Genomic DNA, 12,603 nt, shown 5'->3' with positions numbered 1-12,603 from the left:
GTTTTATGTCACGGCGGACCTTCATTTTCCCTTGGTCCTTGGATTGGCCTGGCTTCGGACCCACGATCCTCAGGTGGCCTGGTCGCGGAACGCCATCTCTTTCCCGAGTCTGCAGTGCGTCGACCACATCCGCCACACCTGTGCCGGCCAGAACGTCCCCACCGCTGCCATCACCTTGCCTCCTGAGCTGACGGACTTCGCTGACGTGTTCAACGAGAAGGAGGCGGACCGACTACCCCCGCATTGGCCCTACGATTGCCCCGTGGACCTTCTGCCCAACGCACCACTGCCTGTGGGACGCCTGTATTCCATGTCGGAGCCCGAGTTGGCCACCCTCAGGGACTTCCTGGACAAAAATCTGACCCGAGGGTTCATCCGGCCTTCAAAGTCCCCTCTCTTGGCCCCGGTCCTCTTTGTGAAGAAGAAGACAGGGGACTTGCGCCTGTGCTGTGATTACCGCCGGCTAAACGCCATTACGGTGCGGAATCGCTACCCCCTGCCACTCATCCCGGAGCTGCTGGAGAGGTTGCGGGAGGCCACGATCTTCACCAAGCTCGATCTCCGGGGGGCCTACAACCTGGTGCGGATGCGAGAAGGAGACGAATGGAAGACGGCATTCGGCACCAGATACGGACACTACGTATACACTGTCATGCCATTTGGGTTGACCAACGCTCCCGCCGTTTTCCAGCACTTCATGAACGACGTGTTCCGAGACATCTTGGATCGGTTCGTCGGGATCTACCTGAATGACATCCTGATTTACTCCCGGTCCAGGGAAAGCCACCTTCGACACGTCGGTCTGGTTCTGCAACGCTTGCGGGAGCAACAACTCAATGCGAAGCTGGAGAAAAGCGTCTTCTTCTGGACTTCCATAGAATTCCTCGGGCATATCATCTCACCCGAGGGCATAGCCATGGACCCATGCAAAGTAGAAGCTTTGTGTAGCTGGGAAGCCCCTTGTCGGGTGAAGGATGTTCAGCGCCTGCTGGGCTTCGCCAACTACTACCGGACCTTCATCCCGGGCTTTGCCACACTGACGGCTCCACTTACCCAGCTCCTCAGGAAGAAGGTTGCGTTCCGGTGGGGTCCCCCGCAGCAAGAAGCATTCACAGCCCTCAAGAAAGCCTTCGTCACGGAACCCGTCCTGAGGCATCCCGACCCGCTCCGGCCTTTTGTGGTGGAAACGGACGCGTCCAATGTGGCTCTGGGAGCGGTGCTGCTACAGGCTCCGACGAATGGCGGCACACTTTTTCCCTGCGCTTACTACTCCCGGAAACTCAATCCTTCCGAGCGCAACTACACCATCTGGGAAAAAGAGTTGCTGGCTATCAAGGCTGCATTCGAGGCTTGGCGACACCATCTGGAGGGGGCCCGACATCAGGTGGAGGTCCGAACGGACCATCGGAATCTCGAGCACCTCATCACAGCTCGGAAGTTGAACCAGCGGCTGTCGTTGTTTTTTGCCCGGTTCAACTTCCGCGTGACCTACATTCCCAGCGGTCACAACCGGAGGGCGGATGCCCTGTCCCGCAAGCCAGAGTACCTCTGCGCCAAGGACCCCCTTCCTCCACGGACAGTGCTGCCGGCAGAAGCCTTGGCCGCAGCACGGGAACCAGTGGACTTGCGGGCCCAGGTGCGAGAGGCGCAGCGCCAGGATGCCTGGTCGCAGCAAAGGAGAGTGGAGGTGGGCCCCGCGTCTCCTTGGACCTTGGAGAAGGACTTACTCAAGTTTCGGGGGCGATTATATGTGCCCACAGGACCACTCCGAGCCCTCGTCATGACCCAGTGCCACGACAACCCTGCAGCAGGACATTTTGGGTTCTTCAAGACCCTCCACCTGGTGACACGGACCTTTTGGTGGCCCCGAGTGCGGCATGATGTACATGCCTACGTGACATCCTGCGTACCGTGCCGGCAAGCCAAGTCCGCCACGGGGGCCCCTCCCGGGCTCCTCCAGCCCTTGCCGACACCCGACAGACCCTGGGGGGCGATCTCCATGGACTTCCTGATGGACCTGCCGCCGTCCTCTGGGTTCACCACGGTGCTGGTGGTGGAGGACATGCTCACCAAGATGGCACACTTCATCCCATGCCGCGGACTGCCCACAGCCGCAAAAATGACTCGTCTCTTTCTGCAGCACATCTTCCGCCTCCATGGTCTACCGGACAGGGTGGTTTCGGACCGCGGAGTTCAGTTCACAGCTCGCTTCTGGAAGAGCCTGATGGCAGCGTTGGAGGTGCAGGTGTGTCTGTCGTCATCGCACCATCCGGAGACCGACGGGGGTACAGAGAAGGTCATCGGTATCCTGGAACGGTATCTCCGTTGCTTCATCAACCAGCAACAGGACAACTGGGCCGATTACCTGTCCCTGGCGGAGTTTGCTTTTAACAACTCACAGCACACCTCTACTCAGATGACCCCATTCTTTGCCAATGTGGGGTACCATCCGCGGCTCTTCCCTCTGGCACTACTGGATTCTCCTGTTCCCGAAACACAGACCTTCCTGACGGAATTGCATGCGGTCCAACAGTTGGTACGTCAGCAGCTGGATCGGGCAAAGGAGGACTACAAACGATCCGCCGACCGCTCCCGACAGGCAACGCCCCCGCTGGCGGTTGGAGACTGGATGTGGCTCTCCACCAAACACCTCCCGTCTGACCGCCCGGTAAAGAAGTTGGACCACCGATTCATCGGCCCGTTCCCTGTCGAGGCAGTCATCAACCCGGTAGCCTACCGACTGACCCTGTCACGATCCATCTTTCACCGGTCCCTTCTGGTTCCTGAGGCCACACCGAGTCCCCTTCGGTGCCCAACAGCACCCGTCACTGTCGCCGAGGACGGGTCGGAGGAATACGAAGTCCACAGCGTACGAGACTCCCGCTGGCTGAAGGGTCGTTTCCAATATTTGATCGCGTGGAAGGGATACGGGACTGATTTCTCCTGGGTAGATGCCTCCGACGTTCATGCCCCTGACCTGGTGCAGGCCTTCCATGAGCAGAACCCAGCCTGACCGCATCCCGATCGTCAGCCCCGGGGGAAGGGCCCTGCGGTGAGGGATAGTGTTGTGACCCAGGTTCCTGGACCCGGACTCCTGGACTCGGATGATTCAGAAAGTGAGGGAGAAGACCTGGCAAGCCCTGCTTCTCTTGAGCCCTCTCCCTCCCTGGCACCCACTCAAAGGGAGGAGGAGGGGCCGGCAAGGCCTGATTCTCTGGAGCCTTCTTCTGATTTGGCAACGCCCCAAGAACAGTTTTGGGGTGATGCAAGACTGTGCAGACGTGACCGGCGCGCGCAGCAGAAGCAACGTTGGGATAAAGCCAAGTAATAATTGTCATGCAGTGACATCTGCAGACACTATAAATAGGAGGCGGGACTTCCTGGTTTTTTGTCTTGGACAAAGCAATGAATTTGCGCGGGCAAACTGTATCAATGGAGGGAAGAATATATTCGTGAGTAATTCTGGCCTTATCTATAATTTCCTCATTATCTCCAGAAACTTGGCAGGCCCGTGGGTAGACGTGGCCAGGACATCTATCTATGTAAATAAAAGGAGAAAAGGAGGCCTCTGACTGACTCTTTGCTGGGAGTATTGGGGGGAAGGAAACAGAACAGGTCTCTGGAAGTGTTGGACAGATGTGCAGGCCAGAAAGGAGCAGAATAAGAAGGGGGGGGGAGGGAAGGGAGGAAAGCCTCTCAATTCCTGTGCATGTCTTTTCACTTTTCACTAAGTTTAAATGTGTGTCTCTCTTCTCCCACACCCAGCACTCTTAAGCCGGTTGCCATGAAAAGGAAACCTGCGCACAGTAATAAGCTCTCTGTGGAAAAGCAGTGAGGGCTCTTTGAACTGGTGGTGGAGCGAGAGTGACGGCAAGGAGCTGCACATTAACCCAGCAGGAGTGGGAAAGGTTTTGTGGGCATTGCACACAGCTCCGCCCTCTCCCTTCCTAGCCGAGCAGTGGAGCAAACCGCGCACAGCTAGGTTCTGCTTGTAGGCACCAGCAGCAGGTCAAGTGAGATACATGGGGAAGGCAGGTAATCAAGAAGCCCTGTGCTGGTGCTTGTTCTGTGCGGCCACAGGCAAGCTGAGAGATAGTGGAGTGGAGTGGGGTGGATGCCCCTCGGTCTCCCCTTTGGCGCGGGGGGCGCACCATGATCCTGCCCCCTGCACATGCACACATGACCCCCGCCCTGCACATGACCCCCCAAGCCCAAAACGGGTGAGGGGTTTGTGGCACGCATGCACGGAGTGGGTGGGTCACGTGTGCATGTGCGGGGGGGCATTGCATTATGGGTGTGGGCACACATGTATGCGACACCCCCCCACGCTCCCCACGCTTTCGGCACACCACAACAAAAAGGTTAGCCATCACAGCTATAATCATGGATCATCAGAAATAAAAAAACCAAAAATATAATTTTAGTTTTGTAGTTGCATATGAGTTTCAAATGTAACTTACAGTTATCCATCCAAAATATTATAGGTGGTGGTAACCCTGCTGGTGGCCTGCAGGGAAGAATTGCATATTGACCTTCAGTAACTCTTACTGGAACTAGCTTTTCTTTAGTCCACAAAGGAGATCCTACATGGAAAAAAATAGTCTTAGATTTAAAAGAAACAACCAGGACAGGAAAATACTATAATAAAGCATAAATATCAGATAAAATGAAAATTATATTTAATTTTTAAATACAAGTTAACAAACAGAACGATATTCTTTCTTAGGTAAGAATTTGATTTTGCTGAGTGATGTAACCTAGTAGGGGCCGTGGTGGCTCAGGCTGTAGGGGCCATGGTGGCTCAGGCTGTAAGATAGTCTGTTATTAAAACACAGCAGCCTGCAATTACTGCAGGCTCGAATCCCACCAGGCCCAAGGTCGACTCAGCCTTCCAACCTTTTTAAGGTAGGTAAAATGAGGACTGTTGGGGGGGGCAATAAGTTGACTTTGTAAATATACAAGTAGAATGAGACTATTGCCTTACACACTGTAAGCCGCCCTGAGTCTTCGGAGAAGGGCAGGATATAAATGTAAATAAATTAAAAAAAAAAAACTGTTACACAAAAGTAAGGATTTCAAACATAGAGGGAAAACTATTTGCAAGAACTGAGAAGAAATTAAAGTTTCATTAATATTAAACTTACGGGATGCTCTTATAACAATATTATTGGAAATTGCTGCTCCAAGCACATTCCTTGCTGTACACTGATAAACACCTTCATATAATTCGGCTTTTCCTCCATTTTCTTCATTAATAATATTTATTAGAAGAGTTCCTGAATGAGGCTTCATTCTTATTCGTGGATCTCTATCTATATCAAAGTGAGTTCCATTACGTGTCCATGAAAAGCTATCAATAAAATAAAAACACTGAAAAAATTATTTATTTATTAAAAATACATGTGTTTTAAGAAAATGTACAAGTTATAATAGTATGAACATAAATATTATAGTAGTAGTAGTAGTAGTAGTAGTAGTAGTAGTAGTAGTAGTAGTAGTAGTATTTGGATAGCCAGTTAAAAATGTGAGAAGCAAACATAACAATTTTCTTAAAACACTTACCTCTATTTCCTTTTTAATTTTCTTTTAATTTTCTCCAGTAACAAAAAATTATGGGCCATGCACAGATTACCATATATTGAAGGCTTATAAACTGGTTCATATATATCAGAAATAGTTAAAGAGTAAAAATTCTTAAGAAATATGTTATATTCTTCTTATTATTACAATAGTTTGCCTCTTCAGAAACTTTGTGATTTTCTACTAAGACATCAAACTTCTTTCCTGGAATTCATATATTCCTTTCAGAATTTCTTTGTCTTCTCCACTGACATTTGTAATGTATCCACACTAATTAGGAAGTTATATTTTCTTAACTCCTTTATTTTTAAAGTAAGTAGAATCACTACTTACTGTCTGCTATTTATAGATTGCGAAATGGAAAACCTTTGAATTTTTTTTGCATACTATATGTTTAGCAAAGTAAAATTAAAAATACTGATCATATTATGTAATTATTTTGACATATAGGACAGTATACAGTATGACCTGATTAACTGCTTTCTCCATATACAGCAGCCAACTCATTAAGATGTACTTGGGTTTATGCTTATTTGCTCTACATTACAAAACAACTTAAGAAAGCATGTCCCCAATGCTGGAATCCCAGATATGACTTAACAGAGATTAATTTTATATGAGTTAACTGTACATTCAATCAGAGCAGGATGATGCATATAGTGATACTACCAAATTTGATCAAGCTTAGTCCAACATACTGAATCAAATGGTAAGTTCAACCATCCCCTCCCCTCCTGAAAATGGAATATAAGAATTCAGCAGATACGGACTTCCGGTGGCGCCACCTTCTTCGCTGAGTTCCTAATTAAGGAGCTTAGTACTGAACTTCGTAAAAGCCAGGAAAACGCCAGCTTTAATCTCTTTCCCTGGATGAAAGGGAAAGATAAGAGCTGCGGGGGTGTGGTAGACCTCCCCAGGGGCTTTGTTTTTTATTAAGCAGAGCCCTGAGGGTCGAGAGTCCCATAAATATTCCTGCCAAGCTCCGACTTCAGTGCGTGCCTGCAAAAGCAGGAAAACAAGAAAGTGTCCATCTCTGCTAATTGTCTTATCTTTATGGATTCCTATAAGCAGACGGAATGAGCATGAGTGAACAATTACTGGATTGCAAGTATTTTTGATTTCCTGACTTCTACCCTTTTAAAAAGAGAAACTTTTTTTCTTTGTTTCAACTGACTCTTTAAGATGGCGCCTGAAAGGGAGTGAAAGTGAAGAATGGAATTCTAAACAGCCTGTGTAACTAAGAAGCTGAGAAATGTTGTCTGTGGATTTTAATGAAGTGAAGTGAGCTCTCCTATACTTAAAGGGGAAAAGAGAAGTTTCTAGACTTATATTTTGTGAATTTTAAAAACTGAAATGGCTACTAAACCACCTAAGACTGGGGGTAGAAGGGGTTCTGAACCAGCTTTAGAAGATTTGATTAAAGAACAAGGGAAAGTCTTTGAAGAAAAGTTTAAGGAGATAATGGATAATAATGAGAAAATAAGAGAGGAAATAAAAGAGAATAATAAAAAAATAAGAGAAGATATTTTGATGGCTTTCCAAGGTTTGGCAAAAAGACTGGAGGTGGTGGAGGAGGAGGTGCAAGAAATTGCTCAGTCAAATCAGCAAATAGAAAATAGAATGGGGGGAATGCAAATTAAATTGGACAAAAATGAAGATCAAGTGGTGGTGATGCAGTATAGAATGATGGAAGGAGCTCTGAGAATTAGGGGCTTGAATGAGGAGAAAGAGGAAGATTTAAAAAAAAAATTATCAGAAGCTCTGGCTGAATTTATTGAACTTGATCCACAAGAGGTTGCTTATCAAATTGACAAAATTTATAGAGTTAATTCCTGGATTGCTAGGCAGAAGAAACTTCCTAGAGACATTGTGGTTTATTTTCTGAAAAGAACAGTGAGAAATCAAATTTTGCAAGTTGCATTTCAGAAAAATTTGAAAATAGGAGAACAGGAGCTGAAGGTTTTGAAAGAGATTCCTCCCAAGATGTTAAGGGATAGAAAGGACTTTACATTTTTTACACAAGAACTTAAGAAATACCAGATTCAATTTAGATGGGAGGTTCCAGTTGGTTTGGCAGTGTATTATCAAGGAAGGAGATATCGTATTGATACAGTGCTTAAGGCCAAAGATTTTCTTTCCACCGTGCTGAAACTTGAAGTAGAAATAATAGAAAAAAGAATTCAAGAGACTCAAATGGGTGTGGAAGCGGAGGTGATTCCAGTGATGTTACCATCTGAGGAACAACCACAAGAACAAAGACTGACGAGGGGAGCACTTAAGCGTAAAGAAAAGGAGCAACAAATTCAAAGTAAAGTTCAGGATTCTGCTACAGAAGCGGTGGGAGGAGCACGGCTGAAGATATGGGAGGACAATCTTCAGCTGATCACTCAAAAGCTTCAGCAGGCCAGTAATGGCAAATAAAATCTTGACCTGGAATGTCAATGGTTTGAATTCAGCTCAGAAGAGAAGAAAAATATTTCATTATTTGAAACAATTTAGAAATGATGTAATTTGCTTACAAGAAACGCATATTAAACTATCAGATCAAAAGTACTTAATAAACTCAAAGTTAGGTAAACCTTTTATTGCCTCTGCTTTGGAGAAAAAACATGGCATAGTGGTTAATTTGAGAAAAGATATACCAGCCAAGTTAATAGAGGCAGATATTCACGGAAGATATATTGCTATTGAACTTACAATAGAAACAAAAAAGACCCTTTTGTTTGGTATATATGCACCCAATCAGCAACAAGAAAATTTTTATAGAATGTTGTATGATAAATTGATTCTATGGGATTATAAATCGTGTATTATATTGGGAGATTGGAACGGAGTAATAGATACACGAAAGGACAAGAGAACTTTTTCTAAGAAGATACCCGCACATGCAAAGCTGCCTAAATCCTTTTTTGACATGATAGAAGATTTTGAGTTGAGAGATGTATGGAGACTGCGGAATTTGGAGGAAAGAGACTATACTTTTTTCTCTGATAGGCATCAATCCTTCTCACGTATTGATTTTATTTTAATTTCTAATGACTTGCTTTTTAAGGTGAAGAAAACTAAGATATTTCCAAGATGTTTGTCTGATCATAGTCCTGTTTGGATGGAATTGCAATATGGAAAAGAAGCAGCAAGATTACTAATAGGACAATACTGGAAGAAAAAAGAAGTACCTACAATAGAAGAATGGATATTGAAAGTTGCCAGTTTGGCTGAGATGGCGAAGATATCAGCCTTTTTGAAAGACAATACGCAAGAAAGATACTTAACGGAATGGAAAAAATGGATTGACTATATTCAAAGTAGATATCAGACTAAGAGTTATCAGACTGTTTTTGAATGATTATGATGTATTATTTTTGATTGTTTTCGGGGGAAGTTAGGAATTGATGATTGTAGGGGTATAATTAAGTTGGGACGAAAATTTTTTAGCATATGTTTGTTTTATTTTTAACTATACCTTGTGCTCGTTCCGGGAAGTCGGGGGGGGAGGGGGGTTGTGAAGGGAGGAGGGAGGGGAGGTGGGGGGAAAGGGGGGGAAAATTTTCTGTAAAACTTTTTGAATAAAAAAAAAAAAGAATTCAGCAGATACAATATTCCATTAATGTATTTAGTTAGACCATAACTACTTTGGCCACTTAGATCTGGGTATAAATAAGGAGCTTTTAGCAATGGTTCTGGTTATGAAAGTTAATTATTTAAAATACAAATCAATACAAAGGACGTTCTTGTACAAACACACACACACACACACACACACAGATGCATACACATGTGCACATGCATACACACACACATTTTCCATAGTATTCCAACAATGTTATTGTTCCTTTCCTTTCTTCTGCCCGCCCCTCTTGAAAGCACAGCAGAAGAAAACAGCAAAGGAGAGAGCCTAATAGCTCTTTGTGGCATAAAAAGGTAAAGGTAAAGGTTCCCCTCACACATACATGCTAGTTGTTCCCGACTCTAGGAGGTGGTGCTCATCTCTGTTTCAAAGCCGAGGAGCCAGCACTGTCCGAAAATGTCTCCGTGGTCATGTGACCAGCATGACTCAACGCCAAAGGCGCACGGAACGGAAGGTGGTCCCTATTTTTTCTACTTGCATTTTTTACGTGCTTTCGAACGGCTAGATTGGCAGAAGCTGGGACAAGTAACAGGAGCTCACCCCGTTACATGGTAGCACTAGGGATTCAAACTGCTGAACTGCCGACCTTTTGATCATCAAGATCAACATCTTAGCCCCTGAGCCACCATGTTCCTACACGATGGCATAGGTAAAGTGAAATGTAGGAAATACTTTTAAAGGAAATAATGTCAAAATGAAATAATTTCAGAGAGAAGCTTCTGACAGAACCATTTAAAAACACCAGTTAAGTATTTACATGATGTAATTTGGTCTTGAATCAAACTTATCTTTGTATCTGTAAATTATTGGGTCACTTTTATAAAATTTAGATATTAAGGCTCAGTTATGGGAATGAGAGAAAACCTGATTATCCAAACCTACTTTTTTCAGGCATATATAAGATTGCATTATTAAAAAAAACAATATATTTATGTATACAAGACAATCAATTCAGTAATCACTTAACAATAATGTTTTTCTTTGGCTGTATGATATATTATAAAAACCAATGAATGAATACAAAGCTAGGACTTACGTAGGAGATGGTTTTCCTTTTGCTTCACACTGTATTACAATATTCTCTCTTGGGTCAATAATATAATCTTTTGGAGACTGCTGTGTTATTGTTGGAGGCTGTGACACTTTTTAAAGAAAATGATCAAAGAGAAAATGGAAAAATACATTTTTATTTACTGGTTTTAAATTCTTCTTTCCCTTTAAGAGCTCAAAGTGGCAAACAGAATATTTCCTATATCCACAAGAACAATCGTGTGATGTGAGTTGGTTGAGAGAAAGTGACTAAGCCAAAGTTATCCAGAAGATAAAGATGGGCTTGAACCTGAATCCCCGCAATCCTAATCCTACAAATTAACCATATCTCTAAACTGGTTAAATAATAGTAAAGTTAATTACAAACATTTAATATATTTAAATCATACTTATACCCACAAGGGAATAAGCTCTTCTCAAAAGAACATGAACATTACATGACTGTAGAACTGCATTCTAATGCATGTAAAACTATTTTTTCTACATATAAAATTTTAGGCAATTCAACTAAGGTACCAGTTTATACCAATCATCATTCTAGCACACACAATGTTATAAACAGTTGTTCTTATAAACCAAAATCAGTACTTACTTGCCTTGTCAAGCAATAACTAATGCTAGTTTGTGTATTTCTTTATTCAAAATTTATTCTTAATTATCCAGTAAATCATGAAAATAACTTGGCTCAATATTATACCCAAGGGTCTTGGCCTGATTGTTATGTTACAGAGAACATCAGTGTATACTGTTTACTTCTAGGAGATACACTGAATTTTTCATCAATGTTCCCAACACTAAGGGAATTCAGTGCATTATCAGATGCCAGGCTAGCATCTTTCTGGGTAATGAATTTATTTGACTCAATTTGTTCTTAACTATCTAGTAAATATCTCTAATGAGACTGGCAATCGATTCATGAGAATTAAAAGAATTGTAGTTTTATATAACAGCAAGTTTTCACATGATGTCATATGTGAAATGAATTAATCATAACTAAATATATTAATATAGAAAAGCTCTGATGTGAGAAGGTTAATTGTGATATGAAAACTGACCTCTTAAAATGATTGTGCTTAGAGTGCAAGGCTCTTTAAAGGACAGAAGAGTTCATTACTATTCAGGACTGTTCCTATTGTCTCAATTCCAAATTCCAGGGATTCAGACTAGTTTCTAGGATAGGATCTATGTCTAAATATTGATGATCAACTGGAAGGGCTAAATAGTTAAGAGTAAGTGCATGTTCACATGGCACGCTAGGGCATATTTTGCACTAATTCTTATGATAAAAGTATTTACTCTTTGTCTATGGATATTCTCAATCATCCAGGTCATGGTTGTCCCAATTGTGTTTTTCCAAAAGGTTTGAACAATATGACATAACAAACTATAGCCTGCCACAGTCTAATATTTAATGACAATTTCTATTATTATCTAAGTGGCATTTAGAGAAGGTAATCAGTCAGTATTTCCTAATCCCTACAATTTCAGCTTGGGGGGAAAAAAGGATTGGAATCAATCTCAGGTGGCACAGAAAAGCTACTGCTTTCCCAGTGCTTTTCTGTCCCAATTTTACTCTGTCCTCTGTCTACAGGAAGTAGAAACAGCAGTAGATATGGGTGATGAGGCCCATTTTATCACCTCAGGGGTTGGAACTTGGAAGTAAATTAAATAGTCAATGATTGCAAATGTCATATTTATGGAATATATCTAGCAAGAAGATGATTGTGTAAACCAGAGTGGGCTACTAACATATGGATAACATTTTATTCTCCTCAAGGAAAGAACCAGGTATTCCAAGCAAGCAAACTATTAAGCCTTTTCTTTTTCTGCAGAAACAGTATTTCTTTTGAGTATTTATCATATGATGCATGCATCTTATTGTTAAAATACAGCTATGCTATATGGCCTTTTGATATGCTAGTAAGATTCATATGTATGCCATATGTATTGTGCTTAATAAAAAAAACTTTAATGTGTTACATTTTAAGAAATATCTCTATTTCTTATTTTATTTGTAATATGTCTATGGAGATTCTCAATTATTCAGGTCATGGCTGTTCCAAAGATTCTTTTTCAAAAAGTTCTGTTAGAATTGAAAAAGTTTCTTGGATGAGAAGTGAAACATTTTCAAAGAAAACATTTTCAAAGAAAAAAACAAGAATATCCAGTTTATTTGTAATAAGTTTTTTTACTCTATGGAGATTCTCAATTATTCAGGTCATGGTTGTCCCAAAGGTTCTTTTTCAAAAGGTTCTATTAGAATTGAAAAAGTTTATTGGATAAGAAGTGAAACATTTTCAAAGAAAACATTTTCAAAGAAAAAAACAAGAAAATCCAGTTAAATG

At 42.6% G+C, this 12,603-nt stretch overlaps 1 protein-coding gene across 18 annotated transcripts in view; it reads right to left on the bottom strand.

The window, feature by feature from the left end:
* The window catches only part of NRCAM (neuronal cell adhesion molecule), a 328,107-nt gene that overhangs the window by 131,373 nt on the left and 184,131 nt on the right, over nucleotides 1–12,603 (bottom strand). For all 18 annotated transcript variants that reach the window (XM_058191825.1, XM_058191808.1, XM_058191818.1 and 15 more), the window contains 3 exons: nucleotides 10,245–10,350; nucleotides 5,145–5,350; nucleotides 4,461–4,583 (listed from right to left, as the gene is read on the bottom strand). In XM_058191825.1, coding sequence (XP_058047808.1) covers nucleotides 4,461–4,583; nucleotides 5,145–5,350; nucleotides 10,245–10,350 — 435 coding nt within the window. The remainder of the gene's footprint in view (nucleotides 1–4,460; nucleotides 4,584–5,144; nucleotides 5,351–10,244; nucleotides 10,351–12,603) is intronic.

Source organism: Ahaetulla prasina, chromosome 7 (assembly GCF_028640845.1).
Source record: "Ahaetulla prasina isolate Xishuangbanna chromosome 7, ASM2864084v1, whole genome shotgun sequence".
Classification (NCBI taxonomy): Eukaryota; Metazoa; Chordata; class Lepidosauria; order Squamata; family Colubridae; genus Ahaetulla; species Ahaetulla prasina.
The sequence above is the reverse complement of the archived record's forward strand: the minus strand, read 5'-3'. Positions and strand labels throughout refer to the sequence as shown.